The 22,535-nt window shown below is 38.9% G+C and overlaps 1 protein-coding gene across 8 annotated transcripts in view; it reads right to left on the reverse strand.

The window, feature by feature from the left end:
• Positions 1-22,535, reverse strand: part of NR3C2 (nuclear receptor subfamily 3 group C member 2) — a 365,999-nt gene that overhangs the window by 101,050 nt on the left and 242,414 nt on the right. For all 8 annotated transcript variants that reach the window (XM_074040565.1, XM_015450892.3, XM_015450891.4 and 5 more), the window contains exon 4: positions 16,824-16,940. In XM_074040565.1, the coding sequence (XP_073896666.1) occupies positions 16,824-16,940 (117 nt within the window). The remainder of the gene's footprint in view (positions 1-16,823; positions 16,941-22,535) is intronic.

Consider the following 22,535-nt stretch of genomic DNA (forward strand, 5'->3'; position numbering starts at 1 on the left):
GAAAAAATGGGGTCAAAATGTTTCTCAAAAGGTTCTCCCACTTTCTACCACAGGGCCCTGTGATCTGACCACACCAGCATGATTGAGGAAAGGGCAAGGGGTCAAAGACAGACATTGTCTGTATTCTCTCGGCCCAATGGGAAGCCCTGTTCTGGGTGGTGACTGATCAGTTAATTTGGAACCTCCTCTTGGGAACTTTGAACGCAGGATACTCAGGTGTCAATGACACTGAGAGACAGGCAGAGAGAATATATTAAGTAGAAACCTGTACTGAAAACCAAGAGGATGCAAAAGCAACGTGTTAGGACGAAGAGAGGTAGAGTACGAACAGCAGAAAGAAGCAGGTAAAAAACAACAACACTATGCAGCCATAAAAAAGGATGAGTTTGTGTCCTTTGTAGGGACATGGATGCAGCTGGAAACCATCATTCTCAGCAAACTATCACAAGAACAGAAAACCAAACACCACATGTTCTCACTCATAGGTGGGAACAATGAGATCACTTAGACTCCGGAAGGGGAACATCACACACTGCGGCCTATCATGGGGAGGGGGGAGGGGGGAGGGGGGAGGGATTGCATTGGGAGTTATACCTGATGTAAATGATGAGTTGATGGGTGCTGACGAGTTGATGGGTGCAGCACACCAACATGGCACAAGTATACATATGTAACAAACCTGCACGTTATGCACATGTACCCTAGAACTTAAAGTATAATAAAACAACAACAACAACAACAACAAAACAAAGAGAAAATCCTAGAAATTGAAAGCCTCTTATATCCTAAGTGATAGTCCAGCAGTTCACACAGACTGTGCAATTATTAATATTGTAATAAAACTCCATTATCTGCGGTGACCTGAAATAATGTAACAATGTGAGGTGTCATGAACAGAAACCACAAAACGATTTTAACAGAGTTAACAGTTGTGTATTACAGAAAATATCAGTGAGTGTGTAAAACTGGGAGGCTGCTGGGGGTCCTGGCCCAAAGAGAACTGTGTATTGAGGATGTTGCTTGGAAAGAGAAAGAACAGTTCAGATTCTAGGTTTCTTGAGACCACCAAGGATAAATGACAAGATTTCCTATGCCTAAAAAGTCTGAAATGCTAAGCTCTCAGGCCCTTTAAGGAAGGCTAGAATGACAATCTACCAGGACAGACTGCAATGAAAAAGGTAAAGGAAAACTGAAAGCAACAGAGGGTATCTGTATACCCAATTTTTCCAACATCTCTGAATTTTATATTTAAAAAGACATAAGAAAAGCAGACTCATTGGGTAAGCTCAGCCAGGCATGAGTGAGTTCATAAAATTGCATATATTTCTGGGGAGGGATGAACACTGGCATTCAATGCCTGCACTGCTTCTGTTCTAAGATGTCATCATTCACAAAATAAGACACCAATTTAATGAGAGTTTTGAATGAAGCTAACAAAAATTAATGTATATATTGATTGCAAATTGTAATTCCAAGAGTTAAAATTTAAAAGAAAAAAATGTTTTAAAAAGAGATACAGCAAATCTTTTAAATCTATCTGCTTTAGAGCCAACCCTGAATTTCCTCCATGAAATTCTGCAGTGTAAAAACACCAGTTGTTTAATTCAACAGTTACCTTACTATGACAATTAATATGACTTAGCTTATATGTGAAGATGCAAAAACTATACTTTCACTGACTTATAAAAATTTATTATTTCTTTCCCAACTTTACTGTTCAGAAGTCCCATTGAAATTCTTGTTGTCTGTAAGCAAGGAGAATGGAAAAAAAAATTGAGGAATGGTATCTCTTTTATAAAACTCAATACACTTGGGCTTTCTAAACTTCTACAACTACTGCATATCCTGCCTTGGGAGACCCTTTAAAGACATAAAAATTGTTTTTCTTATTGGATTTCAGATATTAAACCTATTCTCTCGCTGGCGTTGATCCTGTAATTTCTCTCACCAGACCTACTCTGTGAGTTTTGCAGGTGACCATGCCAACTAGTTGTAGCAAGTTGCTGGCAGATAAAGCCAATTTTCTTCAAGTAAAAAGATCTCTCTCTGGGTTTGGTGTGTCAGTCACGATTCTTTAACTCTTTGGTCTCTGGGTCTTTTGTTTTCTGCTCACTTCTACATTTCAGTTTTTAAAAGTATTGCACAGCAGGTAACTTACTGATGGCTTTTTTTTTTTTAATCTTTTCTCCTCCGTTCTGCTCAGGGATAACTCCTTTGGCCACCTGTGTGTCTTTACCTCTTCTGCTGACTAACATTGTTAGTGTTAATGCTTCTCTTTTTGGTTCATAATTATGAGCTTTTTTTTCTTTAAATTTTATAAAATATGCTCATATTGTTAATAAACTAGAAAGGAGATAAGAAAAAAATGCAGTCATAATGTTACTTCACTAGCAAACCACCCTTGGTGTTCTAACATTTGCTTCTAATCTTTTGACACATGCAAACCTTTTAGTGTGGTCGTAATCACAGAGTAAGTAATCTAAATAATTTTGCATATTAATTTTGTATTATTAGTTTCTTTTTCCAGAGGCTCTTCTATGTTGTTATAAATTTTCATGGACATAATTTTATTGGCCCGTTAATATTGCATTATGTGGATGTATTCTAACATAAGTATTTTCCCCACTGTGGTTCCACTGTTATCAGTAATGTACAAGAGCGTCTGTTTTAGTGAATGATTCCCAGTATCGGCATTGTTTCCCTTCCCTCTTCTCCTAGCTGCCTTCTCTCCAACTCTCAAAAGCAACCATGATGTCTGCTGTTGCTCCTGCTTCCTGTGTCTTAGATCCTTCTCGCTTTTCCTGTGAGGTGTCCCACTCTAAGAGGAAAAGCGGGACATGATATGGCCACCTTTACAGGATCCTGCCAAACTGAGTAAAGCGATTTCTGGGATTAAGGAAAACTACAGATACTTGTTGGAAGTACATTGAAACCAGAATTATGAACCAGTTTCAGAAATATACTGTGGTTTATAAAGTCTACCTTTTTAAAGTTACAGGAAGCATGATTTTAGTATTTTAGTGTCTTCACTAAAGGAATGTGAAAGAGAACTTAGAGTCCTATCAAAATGTGAAGTGACAGGGGTAGTTTAGAAAGAAGGGAAAAGGACTGATTAGGATCCTTAGACTGTATTTTTCAAGTCTCTAATGATACCATCTTGGACTCCCAATTCCTCATCTGTAAAATGGGAGGACTGGAATATGGAAAACTCTATGATCCCCTCTATATTCTATGGCCAGGGGACAGTCAAGCTAGAAACCCTTCAAAGGACTCATTCTTGGTCTAAGGGCTGGCTAACTTTAGTGCTATGCTTTACATATTTTAGAAAAAGCTCTAAAAGGCATGTATAGACCACTCCCTTCAGAACACTGGTAAAAGTGAAGTGAATTAATTCCTTTGAAAAAAGCTATACAAGCAGAAAATTCTCATGTACAGAGAGCCACCGGGCTTTTTTAGATCCACTAATATGGGCTATACCAAGAGTGACAGGCTCAGCTTAGGGCCAAAGAACTGTTATTTTCCTTTCAATTTCTCTGTTAACATTCTCACATCTTCTGCTGTGTTTTCCTTTGCATGCTGCCTACAGCCCAGCAGGATTTTAAGGAAAAAGAATAGTACTTGTGGCAGGAGGGAGGGAGCGGGTCTAGAGAAATGAGAAGAGGCACATTCTATAGCTTTAATTTCTGAGAGATACAAATCTATGCACTCTTCATTCTTTCTTCCTCCCACATTCTAAAGGAGAGGCCAGTTTGGGGACACGATTAGGACTGCATGCTAACCAACTGATCGGATAGGAAAAAAATATTCTCTAGTATTTTGGATTTTATTCCAGGAGTCATGACCATTTGCTAAAAGAAAAGGTCTTCCAAGTATTACACTATGTTGCCATCTGCCTTACTTCTCAAAAGAGATAGTAAAGAAGAAGGCAGGTAAAAGAAACTGGACCACTTTGCTTTGCTAGGAAAATAGCAGTGAGATCGAAACACGCATAAAAGGGTTTTCACGTTTTGAATTTTAGAAATTGCTTCACATTCGAAGTTAAACTTCACATTATCTTTTTTAAATGTAAGATTGCTGGTGTTTCTTTTTCCCAAGTTGAAACTAAAAGCAAGACTTCAAAGTAAATCATAAAAGAAAAAAAATTACAATGTATGCAACTGGACAACTAATAAAAGTTAATTATTTAATTCATGAACCAGAGTGGTTAAATTGTAACTTAAACCTAAAGTAAATATTGCTTTCATAAATACCAGTTTTCACTCTGCCCATTTTTGACTCACCTCCTTTTTTAAATGACCTCAAGATTCAGAGTGAGCTTTTTTCAGCAAGATTTTTTTACCAAAACCCATAAAACCTAGCCTGTATATGCAAAAACCAGTAACAAATTATGTGAATTTTGTATCACATACTGTGCCAAACCTCACTTATAGATAACTGCGGATGCCAGCTAAACACTTTGTACCATGGCTGTCTTTAAAAGATAGCTGAGCCGCTCTGCCTACAGGGGACCTGCGGAGTATGGCTGCGCATAGGCTTTGCCACCAGGAACAGAGATCTGGGTTCTGGCTCTGCTACTCTCTGGTTTGGTGGCCTTGAGCCAGCTTCTTCTTCTTCTTCTTCTTATTATTATTATTATACTTTAAGTTCTAGGGTACATGTGCACAACATGCCGGTTTGTTAAATAGGTATATATGTGCCATGTTGGTTTGCTGCATCCATCAACTTGCCATTTACATTAGGTATTTCTCCTAATGCTATCCTTCTCCCTGCCCCCCCACCCCACAACAGGCCCCAGTGTGTGATGTTCCCCACCCTGTGTCCAAGTGTTTTCATTGTTCAATTCCCACCTATGAGTGAGAACATGTGGTGTTTGGTTTTCTGTCCTTGCGATAGTTTGCTGAGAATGATGGTTTCCAGCTGCATCCATGTCCCTGCAAATGACATGAACTCATCCTTTTTTATGGCTGCACAGTATTCCATGGTGTATATGTGCCACATTTTCTTAATCCAGTCTATCATTGATGGACATTTGGGTTGGTTCCAAGTCTTTGCTATTGTGAATAGTGCTGCAATAAACATACGTGTGCATGTGTCTTTAAAGCAGCATGATTTATAATCCTTTGAGTAAATACCCAGTAATGGGATTGCTGGGTCAAATGGTATTTCTAGTTCTAGATCCTTGAGGAATCACCACACTGTCTTCCACAATGGTTGAACTAGTTTCCACTCCCACCAACAGTGTAAAAGTGTTCCCATTTCTCCACACCTCTCCAGCATCTGTTGTTTCCTGACTTTTCAATGATAGCCATTCTAACTGGTGTGAGATGGTATCGCATTGTGGTTTTGATTTGCATTTCTCTGATGACCAGTGATGATGATTTTTAACCTCCATGCCATTAACTCGCTTGTAAAATGGACACATGAAGAGTATGTATCTTATAGTACTGCTGTGAGGCTTAAGTGGGACGGTGCATAAAATGGCTCAGCAGAGTGCTCAGAGCATGGCAAACCCTCAAAAATGCCAATTGTTTATTCACGTATTCAATCAACAACCAGTGAACAACAAACTTTGTGCCCCCGTACTGTTGCAGTCATTGAGGATAAGGCATCAAAAAAACAAACACCAATTCCTCCTCTGATGGAATATATAGTTCGATAGAAAATAATACCTAATACTTTCTTACTATTATTGCTAAACCAGTAGTGCTCAATGGCCCCAAGGGGACATTTGGCAAAGTCTGGAGACATTTTTAGTAGTCACAGCTGGAGGAGAGTGAACTGCCACAAGTATCTAGTACGTAGAGACCAGGGACACTGATAAACACCCTACTATGCACAGGACAGTTCTCTACAACAAGAACTATCAGGCCCAAAATGTCAACTGTGCAGACATTAAGAAATCCTGTTTTAAGTTACTGACTCAGTTAATCCTTAGAATACCCTATGAGGCAAGAATGATAAGGATAGGCTGGGTGTGGTAGCTCACACCTGTAATCCCAGCACTTTGGGAGGCCAAGGTGGGCGGATCACGAGGTCAGGAGTTCGAGACCAGCCTGGCCAACATGGCAAAACCCCAACTCTACTAAAAATACACACACACACACAAATTAGCCTGGTGTAGTGGTGCGCGCCTATAATCCCAGCTATTTGGGAGGCTGAGGCAGGAGAATCTCTTGAACCCGGTAGGCAGAGGTTGCAGTGAGCCGAGATTGTGCCACTGCACTCCAGCCCGGGTGACAAGAGCAAGACTCCGTCTCAAAAAAAAAAAAAAAAAAAAAAAAAGATAAAGATAGGCATTTTCTTTTTTTTTTTTTTTTTTGAGACTGAGTCTGGCTCTGTCGCCCAGGCTGGAGTGCGGTGGCCGGATCTCAGCTCACTGCAAGCTCCGCCTCCCGGGTTCACGCCATTCTCCTGCCTCAGCCTCCCGAGTAGCTGGGACCACAGGCGCCCGCCACTTCGCCCGGCTAGTTTTTTGTATTTTTTAGTAGAGACGGAGTTTCACCGTGTTAGCCAGGATGGTCTCGATCTCCTGACCTCGTGATCTGCCCGTCTCGGCCTCCCAAAGTGCTGGGATTAGAGGCTTGAGCCACCGCGCCCGGCCGGCATTTTCTTTTTCTAGTAACCAACAGTAACCATATATTACAGCATGAATAAGACTATACATATCATATACATATTTACAATAACGTTTATATATTTTATGTAATATATGTTATTTGTAAAGTACTCTACACGTTAGATACAGATACATTAAAACATACCTTCCTAGCATGTGCTTTTTAAAAAAGAAATCAGCTGATGGATTTTACAAAAGAGATTGAGTTCACTTTACAACCAGTGGCTGTACCCTTGTCATCTAGATTTTAAATTATCAATAATCTCTTCTGATTCTCGCTCACGTACTACAGAGGGTAATCTTTTGGGCCACATCTGTAATGATTCCAATATCAGACAAGGGGACTTCGTGGTGCACTAGAGACACCAGAAAAGGAGCTCAGAAGTTCAAGATCTAGTTTAATTATCTCACTGCCTGGGCAAGTCACATAACTTCTCTGGGCACCAGAGGCCCACCATTACAAAAACATGGGGCCATAATACCTTTGCTGGGGATTCAGAGGTTGGCAGGATAAAATGAGATAATGTGTGAAAGCACTATGGAAGCCACAATGACCCACCCCACATTCACCACCTCCACCACTGCCAACTAACACCCACTCAGCGATCGCTTTCTTTTCACCATACATTTACTCATCAAATCTCATCACAGTCTGAGAGGTAGGTATGCTGATCAATGCAATGTGAGGAAAAAGAAACTGGAGCACAAAGAAAGGATAACTTGCCTGAGGTTACAAGTTCAGTGAGTGGCAGAGCAAGGGCTCCCATCCACAGTCTGGTTCCAGGGCCTGCCCTCTTAGCCAGTGTGGCCCTCTGTCTGATTTGGTGTTGGTGCTTGGAGCATGTCCTCACATTAGCAGTGAGGCCAAGCTCACTGTTCCCTTGATTTCTAGGAGCTGCTCTGCTCTATAGGAAGTCCTCTTTACTCCATCCTGATTAGCCAGCCAGTTAATTCATTGATCAAAGCAAAGAAGATGAAGTCTCATTTAATTAGTTTTTTCAACTACATTTTTAAAAACAGGTACTATGTGTACACAACACATGCTTCCATCACAATACAAAATTCAAAGGCACAGAAGGATCTAGTGACAATTAGTTTTCCTTCTTATTGCATCTTCCAGCTACCCAAGTCCTCTCTGTAGAGACAACCACCACTACAAGCATCTCATACAACATTCCAGAAATGTTCTATACAATATGCTTTCTAAAATAGCATATTTTGTATGCTATATTATGTATATATTATGTATGCTATATTTTGTATATCTATTTTACAACCTTATTTTTTTCACTAAATACTAATTGGGAGATCAGTCCATATTAATATATACAGAGTTCCCTTTATTTTTATTAATGTCTGAAGAGTATTCTGTAATTTATTTAATCCATCTTCAACAGATGAATATTTAATAAATTTCTGATATTTACCAATGCTACAATGAGTATTTTATGTAGAGATCATTTCTAACACTGCAAGAATATACGTAGGATAAATTCCTAAAAGTGGAATTGTTGAGTCCAAGGGTATGTGTCTTTTAACATTTTATTGAAATAGCCAAATTGCTCTCCATAGGGGTTGCACCAATTTATTCTCCCACCTGAAATGCTGGAGATCATCAATGACTTTAACTTTATTTCCATACTCTCATCAAACAGTGTCATAAAAATGTTTTATCCTTGTCAAAAAAATTACATCTCATTACATTTTTAATTTGCATTTCTATTATAATGATTAGATTTAGAATCTTTTCATGTGTTTCAAGAATGAATTGTATTTCTTTTATCTGCAATTGTTCTGTTCATATCCTTTACCTGTTTTTTAATGAGTTGTGTTTTATTTTCTTATAAAATTATAGGAGCTCTTTATCTGTGAGAAAAATTAACCCTTGTTTATAAGTTGTATTTCCTCCAGTTTCATGTTGTTTAAGGCCTTTACAGTAATATTTGATTTGTAAGTAATGTTCATTTTCTCAATTTTTTGCTTTAATAGCTTCTGAGTTTATTTTACATAGTCATCTTTCAGTATCCTCATGGGATTGGAAAACGCATCCCCTGCTCTGAGATACCAAAATCCACGAATTCTCAGGTCTCTTACATAAAATGGCACAGTATCACACATAATCTTTTTTCCCCCATAAGTTATTGGGGTACAGGTGGTATTTGGTTACATGAATAAGTTCTTTAGTGGTGATTTGTGAGATTTTGGTGCACCCATCATCCAAGCGGTATACACTGTACCACTTTTGTAGTCTTATCCCTTACCCCCGTCCCACTCTTCCCCCCAAGTCCCCAGAGTCCATTGTATCATTCTTACGCCTTTGCATCCTCCTAGCTTAGCTCCCACATATCAGTGACAACATACGATGTTTGGTTTTCCATTCTTGAGTTACATCACTTAGAATAATAGTCTCCAATCTCATCTAGGCACTGCAAATGCTGTTAATTCATTCCTTTTTATGGCTGCATAGTATTCCATCATACACACACACACACACACACACACAAACACACACATACACTACAGTTTCTTTATCCACTCATTGATTGATGGGCATTTGGGTTGGTTCCACAATTTCACAATTGTGAATTGTGCTGATATAAACATGCGTGTGAAAGTATATTTTTTGAATAATGACTTCTGTTCCTCTGGGTAGATACCCAGTAGTGGGATTGCTAGATCAAATGGTAGTTCTACTTTTAGTTCTTTAAGGAATCTCCACACTGTTTTCCATGGTGGCTATATTACTTTACATTCCCACCAGCAGCGTAGAAGTGTTCCCTGTTTACTGCATCCATGCCAACATCTACTGTTTTTTGATTTTTTGATTATGGCCATTCTTGCAGGAGTAAGGTGGTATTATATTTTGGTTTCGATTTGCATTTCCCTGATCATTAGTGATGTTGAGCATTTTTTCATATGTTTGTTGGCCATTTGTATATCTTCTTTTGAGAATTGTCTATTCATGTCCTTAGCCTACTTTTTGATGGGATTTTTTTTCTTATTGATTGATTTGAGTTCATTGTAGATTCTGTGTATTAGCCCTTTGTCAGATGTACAGAAAATTTTCTCCCACTCTGTGGGTTGTCTGTTTACTCTGCTGACTCTGTTGTCTGTTTCCTCTGCTGACTGTTGCTTTTGCTGTGCAAAGCTCTTTAGTTTAATAAGGTCCCAGCAATTTATATTTGTTCTTATTGCATTTGCTTTTGGGTTCTTGGTCATGAAATCCTTGCCTAAGCCAATGTCTAGAAGGGGTTTTCCCAATGCTGTCCTCTAGAATTTTTATAGTTTCAGGTATTAGGTTTAAGTCCTTAATCCATCTTCAGTTGATTTTTGTATAAGGTGAGGGATGAGGATCCAGTTTCATTCTCCTACATGTGGCCAGACAATTATCCCAGCACCATTTGTTGAAATGTCCTTTCCCCACTTTATGTTTTTGTTTATTTGTCAAAGAACAGTTGGCTGTAAGTATTTGGGTTTATTTCTGGGTTCTCTACTCTGTTCCATTGGTCTACATACCTATTTTTATACCAGTACTATGCCGTTTTGGTAACTATGGCCTTATAGTATAGTTTGAAATCAGGTAGTGGGATGCCTCCAGGTTTGTTCTTTTGGCTTAGTCTTGCTTTGACTATGTAAGCTCTTTTTCAGTTCCATATGAATTTCAGAATTGTTTTTTCTAATTCTGCAAAAAATGATGGTGGTATTCTGACGGGGACTGCACTGAATTTGTAGATTACTTTTGACAGTATGGTCATTTTCACAATATTGATTCTACCCATCCATGAGCATGGGATGTGTTTCCATTTGTTTGTGTTGTCTATGATTTCTTTCAGCAGTGTTTTGTAGTTTTCCTTGTAGAGGTCTTTAGATTCCTTTCTTAGATATATTCCTACATATTTTATTTCATTTTTTTGCAGGTATTGTAAAAGGGGATAAGTTCTTGATTTGATTCTCTGCTTGGTTGCTGTTGGTGTATAGAAGAATTACTGATTTGTGTAGATTATTCTTGTATCCAGAGACTTTGCTGAATTCTTCTATCAGTTCTGGAGCTTTCTAGAGGAGTCCTTAGGGTTTTCAAGGTAAACGATCATATCATCAGCAAACAGTGACAGTCTGACTTCCTCTTTACTAATTTGGATACTGTTTGTTTATTTCTCTTGTCTACTCTGGCTAGGACTTCTAGGACTACGTTGAAGAGGAGTGGTGACAGTGGGCATCCTTGTCTTGTTCCAGTTCTCAGAGGGAATGTTTTCACCTTTTCCCAATTCAGCATTATGTTGGCTGTGGGTTTGTCACAGATGGCTTTCACTACATAAAGGTATATCCCTTGCATGTCGATTTTGCTGAGAGATTTTTTTTTTTTTAGATGGAGTCTCGCTCTGTTGCCCAGGCTGAAGTGCAGTGGCGCGATCTTGGCTCGTTGCAACCTCCGCCTCCTGGGTTCAAGCGATTCTCCTGCCTCAGCCTCCCCAAGTAGCTGAGACTACAGGTGCATGCCACCACACCTGGCTAATTTTTGTATTTTTACTAGAGACGGGGTTTTGCCATGTTGGCCAGGTTGCTCTTGAGCTCCTAACCTCAAGTGATACTCCTACCTCGGTCTCCCAAAGTGTTGGCATTACAGGTGTGAGCCAGCATGCCTGGCTGAGAGTTTTAATCATAAAGGGATGCTGGATTTTGTTTTATGCATTTTTTTTGCATTTATAGAGATGATCATGTGATTTTTTGTTTTAATTATATTTATGTAGCATATCACATTTATTGACTTGCATATGTTAAACCATCCCTGCATGCCTGGTATGAAACCCAGTTAATCATGGTGGATTATCTTTTTGATATGTTGTTGGATTCGGTTAGCTAGTATTTTGTTAAGAATTTTAGCATCTATGTTCATCGAGGATATCAGTCTGTAGTTTTCTTTTTTTGCTTATGTTCTTTCCTGGTTTTGGTATTAGGGTGATGAATTAGGGAGGGTTCCTTCTTTCTTTCTCTTGTAGAATACTGTCAAAAGGATTGGTACCAATTCTTTGAATGTCTGATAGAATTTTGCTGTGAATCCATCTGGTCCTGGACTTTTTTTTGTTGATAATTTTTTAGTTACCATTTCAGTCCTTCTAGTTACCATTTTAATCTGCTTGTTATTGGTCTGCTCAGGATATCTAATTTTTCCAGATTTAAGATAGGAGGGTTGTATTTTTCCAGGACTTTATCCATCTCTTCTAGGTTTTCTAGTTTATGTGTGCAAAGGCGTTCATAGTAGCTTTGAATGACCTTTTGTATTTCAGTGGTGTCAGTTTTAATATATCCTGTTTTGCTTCTTAGTGAGGTTATTTGGATTTTCTCTCTTCTTGGTTAATGTTGCTAATGGTCTATCAATTTTATTTATCTTTTCAAAGAACCAGCTTTTGGTTTCTTTTTTTGTATTGTTTGTTTCAATTTCATTTAGTTCTGCTCTGATCTTGGTTATTTCCTTTCTTCTGCTGGGTTTGGGTTTGGTTTGTTCTTGTTTCTCTAGTTCTTTGAGGTGTGACCTTAGATTGTTTGTGTTCTTTCAGACTTTTTGATGTAGTTATTTAGGACTATGAACTTTCATCTTAGTATTCCTTTTGCTATATCTCAGAGGTTTTGATAGGTTGTGTCATTACTGTCATTCAGTTCGAATAATTTTTAAATTTCCATCTTGATTTTGTTTTTGACCCAATGCTCATTCAGGAGCAGGTTAATTTCCATGTATTTGTATGGTTTTGAAGGTTCCTTTTGGAGTTGATTTCCAATTTTATTCCACTGCGGTCTGAGAGAGTGCTTGATATAATTTCAATTTTCTTAAATTTACTGAGGCTTGTTTTATGGCCTATCATACGGTCTATCTTGGAGAAAGTTCCATGTGCTGTTGAATAGAATGTGTATTCTGCAGTTATTGGATGGAATGTTCTGTATACATCTGTTAAGTCCATTTGTTCCAAGGTATAGTTTAAATCCATTGTTTCTTGGCTGACGTTCTATCTTGGTGACCTGTCTAGTGCTGTCAGTGGAGTATTGAAGTTCCCCACTATTATTATGTCACTGTCTATCTCATTTCTTAGGTCTATTAGTAATTGTTTTATAAATTTGGGAGCTCCAGTGTTAGATGCATATATGTTTAGGTCTGTGATGTCTTCCTGTTGGACAAGGTCTTTTATCATTATTATATACTGTCCCTCTTTGTCTCTTTTAATCACTGTTGCTTTAAAGTTTGTTTTGTCTGATATAAGAATAGCGACCCCTGTTCGCTTTTGATGTCCATGTGCATGAAATGCCTTTTACACCCCCTTACTTTAAGTTTATGTGAGTCCTTATGTGTTAGGTGAGTCTCCTGAAGGCAGCAGATGGTTGGTTGGTAAGTTTTTATCCATTCTGCGGTTCTGCATCTTTTAAGTGGAGCATTTAGGCCACTTACATTCAATGTTGTTATTGAAATGTGAAGTACTGTTGCATTCATCATGCTCTTTGTTGCCTTTGTACTTTGGTTTTCTTGTTTTTGGTTTTTAACTTTTTTTTGTTTTGTTTTATAGATCTGTGTGATTTATGCTTTAAAGAGGTTCTTTTGGATGTATTTCCAGGATTTGTTTTAAGATTTAGAGCTCCTTTTAGCAGTTCTTTTGGTGGTGGCGAATTCTCTCAGCATTTGTTTGTCTGGAAATGGCTGTATCTTTCCTTCATATGTGATACTTAGTTTCAATGCATACAAAATTTTTGGCTGATAACTGTTTTGTTCGAGGAGCCTGAAGATAGGTCCCCAATCCCTTCTAGCTTTTAGGGTTTCTTCTGAGAAATCTGCTGTCAGTAATCTGATAGGTTTTCCTTTATAGGTTACCTGGTGCTTCTGTCTCACAGCTCTTAAGATTTTTTCCTTTGTCTTAACTTTGGATAACCTGATGACAATGTGCCTAGGCGATGATCTTTCTGTGATGAATTTCCTGGGTGTTCTTTGGGCTTCTTATATTTGGATGTTGAAGTCTCTTGCAAGGCTGGGGAAGTTTTCCTTGATTATTCCCCCAAATATGCTTTCCAGGCTTTTAGAATTCTCTTCTTCCCCAGGTACACCAATTATTCTTACATTTGGTTATTTAACTTAATCCCAGACTTCTTGGAGGCTTTGTATTTTCTTATTCTTTTTTCTTTGTCTTTGTTGGACTGAGTTATTTCAAAGACCTTGTATTTGAGCTTTGAATTTCTTTCTTCCATTTGTTAATTCTATTGCGCAGACTTTCCAGAGCATTTCACATTTCTAAAAGTGTGTCCAAAGTTTCTAGAATTTTTGATTGTTTTTTTTTTCTTTAAGCTATCTATTTCCATGAATATTTCTCCGTTTACTTCTTGTATCATTTTTTGCATTTCCTCAGATTGGGCTTTGCCGTTCTCTGATCCCTCCCTGATTAGCTTAATAACTAACCTCTTGAATTCTTTTTGAGGTAAATCAGGGATTTCTTCTTGGTTTGGATCCATTGCTGGTGCACTTGTATGATTTTCTGGGGTGTTGAAGAGCCTTGTTTTGTCATATTACCAGGGTTGGTTTTCTGGTTTCTTCTCATTCGGGTAGGCTCTGTCAGAGGGAAGGTCTAGGGCTGAAGGCTGCTGTTCAGATTCTTTTGTCCCACGGGGTGTTCCCTTGATGTAGCACTCTCCCCCTTTTCCTATGGATGTGGCTTCCTGTGAGCCAAACTGCAGTGATTGTTGTCTCTCTTCTAGCCACCCAGCAAATCTACCTGGCTCCAGGCTGGCACTGGGGGTTGTCTGTACAGAGTCCTGTGATGTGAACTGCCTATGGGTTTCTCAGGTGTGAATACCAGCACTTATTCCAGTGGAGGTGGTGAAGGTGCAATGGACCCCGTGAGGATTCTTAGCTTTGGTAGTTTAATGCTCTGTTTTTGTGCTGATTGGCCTCCGGCCAGGAGGTGGCGATTTCCAGAAATCATCAGTTGCAGTAGTGTGCTGAGGGAACTGTGATGGGTGGGGCCCAAGAACTTCCAAGAGTATGTGCCCTTTGTCTTCTGCTACCAGGGTGGATAGGGAGGGACGGTCAGGTGGGAGCATGGCTAGGCGTGTCTGAGCTCAGACTCTCCTTGGGTGGGTCTTGCTGTGGCTGCTGTGGGGGGTGGGGGTGAGATTCCCAGGTCACTGGAGTTGTGTACCAAGCAAGATTATGGCTGCCTCTGCTGAGTCATGCAGGTTGTCAGGGAAGTGGGGGAAAGCCGGCAGTCACAGGCCTCACCCTGCTCCCAGGCAAACTGAAGGGCTGGTTTCATTCCCACTGAGCCGCCCCAACAGCCCCGAGTCTGTTTCCAGGGAGAAGGCAAGAGGGGTTTGAAAACTTGCCCAAGGCTATCTGCCTCCCAGCTGCCACAGAAAAGGGCTTTAGTTCTCCCCCTGCCTGTGAAGTCTGCAGGCCTGATTTGGGCCCTCCCCGGAGTTCTGGCAAGGAGGCGTCTCGCCCTGTTCAAATTGTTACAAAGTTCAGCTAGAGAATTCCTTCTCCCTCTGGAGTTTTACCCCTTGCTCCTCTGGCCTCCCTCCTGATGGATCCCTGTGGTGCCAGGCAGGAATGGGCTGCTTGGTGACCCAGTGAGCTCCCAGGACCTTACTGCTGCTTCTTCTACCCCTGTATTTTGCTGGGCTCTCTAACTTGACTCAGCTCCAGGTAAAGTCAGAAACTTCTCCCACAAACAGACCTTCAGCTTCTCCAGTAGGGTGTGTGTTCAGGAGAGGAGGGTCTCCGTTTCCCACTTCTGCAGCTGGGGGACTCACAGTAGCTAGGGCGTCTCCCAGGTCCTACAGGAGCAGTCTGCTTCCTTCAGAGGGTCTGTGGGTCCTCTTGGGATTGCTGGTTTGTTCCTGCAGTGGATCTGGGGCTAAAATTTACAATGCAAGCCTCCACATGCTGCTTTTTCTGGAGCTGCAATCTAGTCCTGCCTCCTGTCCACCATGACCCCCTGAATCCAGTATTGCACATAACCTTCGCACAACCTCCAGTATACGTTAAATCATCTACAGATGACTTGTAATACCTAATACAATGTGAATGTTATGTTATATACATATGTGTTACATTGTATTTCAAATTTTGTATTTTTGTATTTTTATTTTTTAAACCAAATGTTTTCAATTCATAGTTGGTTGAATCTGCAATATGAAACCCACAGATAGTGGGATTTGGAAAGGTCTTCTCTACTTGGAGAGTATTAACAAAAATTCATGTTTTCTTTTAGTACTTCTGTGGTTATTTTTCTAAGTTTAAATCTTTGACGCATCAGCAGTTATTCTGGAGTATAGTTAAGAGGTGGTATTCAACTTTCTTGTTTTCCAGATGGTCATCCAATTGTCACAGTTGTATTTTCTATTGAATAATCTCCCATCCCCCCACTGATCTGAAATGTCAGTTTTATTATGTGCAAAATTCCTATATTATTTGGATCTATTTCTTGACCTTCTGTTAATCTGTCTAACAATCGATAACCAAATACCACAGATTATTTTAATTATTGTAGCTATAGTATACTTTCCTATCTGGTAGAGCTAGTTCCTCTCATTATTTGTCTTTTCTAGAATATTCCTGGCTATTCTTTAGGGATTTCGAATAATCAATTGGTATTTTTCTTAGAATTATACTATATTTACAAATTAACTTAGGGAAAATTTATATCTTAAGGATGCTGAGTCTTCCTATTCACGGATGTTGTATACTTTTGAACTGGTTCTAGTTTTTTACCCTCTCCCCCTCTTTTAGTGAGCCTCTATAACATTTCAAAGCTTTTTTCATATATATCTTTATTACATTTACCTCTAAAGTTAGGTATGTACTCCTATGTGGGTAATGTTATCACATATAGGTCTAATTTCTAAACAGATGTGGCAATAAAAACTATTAACTATGGGTTTATATAAAAGTCATTCATTTTTTTTTGTTTTTTGTTAAGTGCCCAGTTCTTGAAACTTAGCAAATTCAGGCTTGAAAAATTCACTAGAACTATAGCCATAAAACATACCTCTTTTTGACTCCAGCTAATAAATATTTCTCTCCTAAAATGTTTTAGCATGAAAACAGAACTCATTGGATTTTCAGAAACTTTGCTCCCTGTTGGCTTCGTTTTCAATTTCGAGAGTACTCAGATCTGAGTGGTGTTGCATTACCTATTAACAATTCTTATTAAACTACAAATACAAAACTTACCTCCTAAATTCATTCCAGCTTGAAGACATTTCTGAAGTCTGCAAGCAGGACAATTCTTTCGTCGAATCTTATCAATGATGCAATCATTTCTTCCAGCACATAAATAGTTGTGTTGCCCTGATTAAAATAATAAAAAGTAACTGTTAAAATAGAGTATACTAGTACAAAACATTAATATGTATACTCAGAATATAAAACTACTTCTATCCTGCCGTGAAAACTCTTCCTCAAAAAAGTAAAAATACATGATTTGTGGATAATATAGAGGAGGAGATGGTCAGCTTAATGCAGCTGAGACTTTAGATTACACATGATAACATTACACTTATTTCCAAACATGTTCTCATATAAGTACAGCCATATTTCTCCATTGTTTGAATTTTTTGATAGCTGCATGGGTTCAGGCAATAGTGCACATTTCCTGTAGACGTCACAACAGCATCAATCTAAACAAAAGCCCTACTGCAGCTGTTTAAGCTGCTATGCCTGCCCACCATTTATACATGTGACTTCACTGGGATTTCACAGTAATTTCACTTTCAAATTACACAATTGGAAATGTTAAACTATTCCATTCTGTAAAACAATCTGGAACTAAAAAAACTCAGATGTGGGCACAGCACAGGCTTAGAGAGTGGCATCTATTGGCAAAATATGAAATTGTAGTCTAGCTTTATTAGTATTTATTAAAAAATATTTACTAAACACCCACTGGGTAGTAGGCACTACTAGAGGCACTAGGGATACAGTGATGAACAAGACAGACAAAAGCCTCTGCTCTTAACTTTCATTAGATTTGGGGGAGACACATTAGGCAAAGTAATTAGATAAAATGTGTAAGATTAGTTAGATAGTAATAAGCACTAGGAAGAAAAATGAAGGGAACGTGCAAGGTGATTTTTAAATAAAGGTCTATAAATCCATCAGCCCTATAAATCCTTCCATCTAACTGTGTGGACATCTAGGAGAGAACATATACCAGAAAGAAGGAAAAGCAAATGTGGTAGGGAGGAAGGTGAGGGCTGATTACTCGGCATGTTCTAGGAATAGCAGGGACACCAGGGTGAAGGAGCAGAAGAGAATGAGTAGAGAGTAAGAAAAGATAGAGATAAACAGCTAATGTGAGCCACATCACATAGGTCTTTAGAGGTCATATTCAAGACTTTGGCCTTTACTCTGAGATGAAGCCACTAGACTAGAGGGCTTTGAGCAGAGGAGTCACTTGATGTGATTTACATTTCACAGCATCACCCTGGCTGCTGTGTTGAAACTGACTGCAGTGGACTAAAGACAGAACTAGAGAGACCAGGGGTAGGAGGCAATTATTGTAACCTAGGGGAGAGAGGAAAGTGGGCTGGGTCATTGTGGTAGCAGTGGCAGTGGTGAGTTTCTAGATGTATTCTGAGAGTAGAGCTGCAAGGGTTTGCTGACAGACCAGAGGAAATGAGGAGTTAAGGACGTCTTAAGATTCTTAGGCTAAACAAGTAGAAAAAGGGAACTGTCATTAGTTAAAAAGGGGAAGACAGAAGGAGCCAATGGTTTATGAGGAATGACCGCACTCAGTCTTGGGCATGGCAAGTCAGAGAAACCTGATGGGCATCCAAGTGGAGGCATCAGGTCTGTGGTTAGGAAGAGGGCTGGGCTAGATATGTAATCAGCTCACGGACGTTATTTTAAGCCATAAAACTAGGTGAGATCACATGCTGGGTGAGCACAAACTGGAGAGTGAAGCCTGAAGAGTCATGGGTTAATGAAAAGGAGAGAGGGAGGCCCACTGTTTGCTGCAAAGTAGTGAAAAGGCTGCAAAGCACTCCCTTCAGTGTAGTACCATCATGTTCACTTGATTTAAGAATTACTAAGTAAATTACAGTAAATACTCAATAAAAATAATGTGCATCACTTAATGTAATTAAAATAATTTAATCTAAAGTATATTCTCTAACATTATGGTAAATCTTAGTAATAATAACAATAAAACAATAGTAACAGCACAGGGAAATCTATCAAAGTGAAGAAATGAAACCCCACCATTATAATAATCTAATGCCTTTTCTAAAAATTGAAGGCTCTTAATGAATATGGGTAGGTGTAGATAATTACACAAAGGCAATCAATATCCATGGTAAAAATGGTAACTGATAAATATAACATTTCATGACGTTGTACAGCACCTTAGAGAGGTTTCCACTTCTAAAATAAAATTTTAATGCCACATTATAGTTCTTAGTTAACCCATGCAACAACCCTATGACATAGGTGAGATTGTTATTGCTGCTATTCACCAGAAGAAACTCATACTAGAATTGATAAAGTGACTTCCCAAAAAGGTAAAGCTGGAAACAGAATTTAGAAAGTCTGATAATATTGCTGTGCCTCAAGGCCAGGAGAGGGTTTTCAATATAATTGAAATATGATTTGATATGATCATATGATTTCAATATGATTTGCAATATAATTTGCTGTTGGTCTAATAAGACATTGAAGGTGCTCTTTGGAAATGAGAAGCAACAGAAGCAACAGAATGTTGAGTGAAGCACACTCTAGCAGCCGGTGTTTCTACCCACAATTGACATTCTGTGCCTTTTGCATATTATGAGATTGAATACAAAACCACAGATTTCATCTTTAATATACACTGAACTGAGTAAACTTTAAAGTTCAAAGAAATAACTAAACGTAATTTAAATTTGTTTTAATTCAACAAGTATTTATGGGGAACCTCCAATATGTTGCAAGGTCACGAATCATTTGCATAAGGGTTGGTTGGCTGTAGTCTAAGATTCACTCTATGAATTTTCAGTAAATGTAACTAAGACTTTTAGATTGTAGGCATACAGAATGGAAAAAAATGGCCGCTGTCTTATGAACATATTGGAAGATTTTCTCCTTTGGGTGTTCAAAAACAGAGACTTTCAAATGCCAGGATTGTTCTAGAAGGATTTAAAAAAATAAATACCCTTCAAAAATTTGTTACTGTAACAACCCAGGATAATTTTCTCCCCAGAACAATATTTCATCTTCCACAAATAGAATAGGAAAGTTGTAAGGGACTGTTGCAGACATGTCATTTTCAGAAAATTTTGTCGTTTATATTTTTAGTTGTGTAAACATTAAAAATTTAAATTACACCTACACAAATATATAATGTGTGTCTCATTCTTTAATTCATATTAAACCAACACAACACACAACCAAAATCTGTCCAGTAGGACTCAGGGAACTTTAGTCATCCATCCATCTGTGTACTCGAGTTCAGTGTACCTCCTGCTTAAGGTTGGGGCAGCTTTTTGGGCACAAGGCAGCCATTCTAGAAGACAGAAACCTTTCAAGGTTAGGATAAACTTGGATGAAGTACCAGGATGCTTAGGTCAGTTAGTGCACGTGTAACACAAATTCAAAGACTTATAGGAAAACCAGATGAACTAAATTAAAGGGAAAATAAAAGCAAAATTGCTTTATGGACTTAACAATAACAAAGTTGAGTTTAAAAATAAATCAGAGGTATCATTTTTTTCTATTGTTTTAAACTATGGTATTGTTTTTAACTGTAGAATAATTCAGTAACTGTTTAAAAGTTAATCTCATTATTTTAAAAGTTACTGCATTCAATAAAAGTTGTCTTTTACAATTTTCAATTATTATTTTGAAATCAAGAAGCAACATTTTGTTATACTTGGCCTGGTCCCAACTGAGAAAATACAGATTATGTGACATGCAGTTCTCTAAGAATCAATAGCATAAGAACAGAAAAGTAGAAAAACGAAGGGCAGGGAGGAGAAAACACGATAAAAAGGAACCAGCTTCACAACCAGGGTCCATCTGGGTCTAAATCCTGCCTCAGTCAATAAGGAGCTATCAGAGCCTCAGCCAAGTGGCTCAATGCTTCTAAGCATTGGTATCTTGATCTATAAAATGCAAAGAGTAATGCCTACTTTCTATATTGTTAAATGGTTTCAAATGAATAATATACTGCACAAAAAGCAAGAAGCACAAACCCTGGCCTGAAGAAAGAACTAAAAAAAAAAAAAAAAAAAAAAAACTAAAAAAAATTTTAAAAGGTGATAGAGGTGGTAGTGATGACCTATTTTGTTAGCTCACTTAAAAAAAAAATGGGGCCAGGCACAGTGGCTCATGCCTGTAATCCCAGCACTTTGGGAGGCCGATGTGGGTGGATCACGAGGTCAGGAGATTGAGACCATCCTGGCTAACATGGTGAAACCCCATCTCTACTAAAAATACAAAAAATTAGCTGGGCGTGGTGGTGGGCACCTGTAGTCCCAGCTACTCAGGAGGCTGAAGCAGGAGAATGGTGTGAACCCAGAAGGGGGAGCTTGCAGTGAGCCAAGATCGCGCCACTACACTCCAGCCTAGGCGACAGAGCAAGACTCCGTCTACACAAAAAAAAAAAAAAAAAAAAGAAAAGAAAAAAAAAGTAGGATCAGAAAATCCAAAGAACAAAAATCAACTCTTAATGAATGTTAAGTGAGTAAAGAGCATCCTGTGGGAGCAGAATGTCACCTTTGAGTATGAAGGCCTCTAGATGAAGAGTCCACTTGAGCCAAGGCAAACACCATTCAGCTCTGAGCCCATCTTCAAGTCTTTAGCTTATTTTTCTGAAAGCTGGCAAGGATAGGAGTGTGTTGAACTATATCTTTAGGGTAAACACAGGATAAAAAGCCAGGATTGTCCTATCTGTTTGCAACTCAGCTAAGAATTCTAGACTAGGGCCCAAGACTATAGGCATGGGATAAGATTCTGGAAAGCTGTAACTTCCTGGTATTATTTCTCTCGATATCTCTTATTTTTATATATTACTTAACATCAAGACTCTTTAAGTAGGCACATACACTCAGGGGCAGAAGCAAAGGTGAGCCTGGGAGACTGAATTCCATTTTGCCGGGAGCCTTGAGGGAAACTGCACCCCTGTGGATGAGAGAAGGTAGAGGTAACTGATATTTACAGACAGGCAGGTTGAGGAGCAAGGCCCTCGGAAAACAAGAAAAAGAGGTTCTAGGATCTAACATGTGTTCCCAGACAATGAGTTAATTCCATTCCACAAAGATTTTTATTTTTATTTTTATTTTTATTTTTATTTTTATTTTTTGAGATGGAGTCTGGCTCTGTCGCCCAGGCTGGAGTGCAGTGGCCGGATCTCAGCTCACTGCACGCTCCGCCTCCCGGGTTCACGCCATTCTCCTGCCTCAGCCTCCCGAGTAGCTGGGACTACAGGCACCCGCCACCTCGCCCGGCTAGTTTTTTTGTATTTTTTAGTAGAGACGGGGTTTCACCGTGTTCGCCAGGATGGTCTCGATCTCCTGGCCTCATGATCCGCCCGTCTCGGCCTCCCAAAGTGCTGGGATTACAGGCTTGAGCCACTGCGCCCGGCCTCCACAAAGATTTTTAAGGCAGAATATAAAAAAATAGAACATAGTCCATTTCTTCCAACACCTTATATTCAAGGGGTTAGGATGAGGTTGGGGATATTGAAATGATTAAGATACATCTATCTATATAACAAACCTGTACATGTACCTCTGAACTTAAAAAAAAGATATATCATGGGTCTTGATATGTTCCAACTTTAAAGAAGGAAGGGATCATACTAGAGCTGGGAGATGAATCAGTCCTTATGGAGAAGGAAAGCATCTGGGGTAAGCCTTAAGGAATGTTCTAGAGGAATGTTCATACAATGAAACATGGAAAGGACAGATG

The sequence above is a fragment of the Macaca fascicularis genome, chromosome 5, assembly GCF_037993035.2.
Source record: "Macaca fascicularis isolate 582-1 chromosome 5, T2T-MFA8v1.1".
Lineage (NCBI taxonomy): Eukaryota > Metazoa > Chordata > Mammalia > Primates > Cercopithecidae > Macaca > Macaca fascicularis.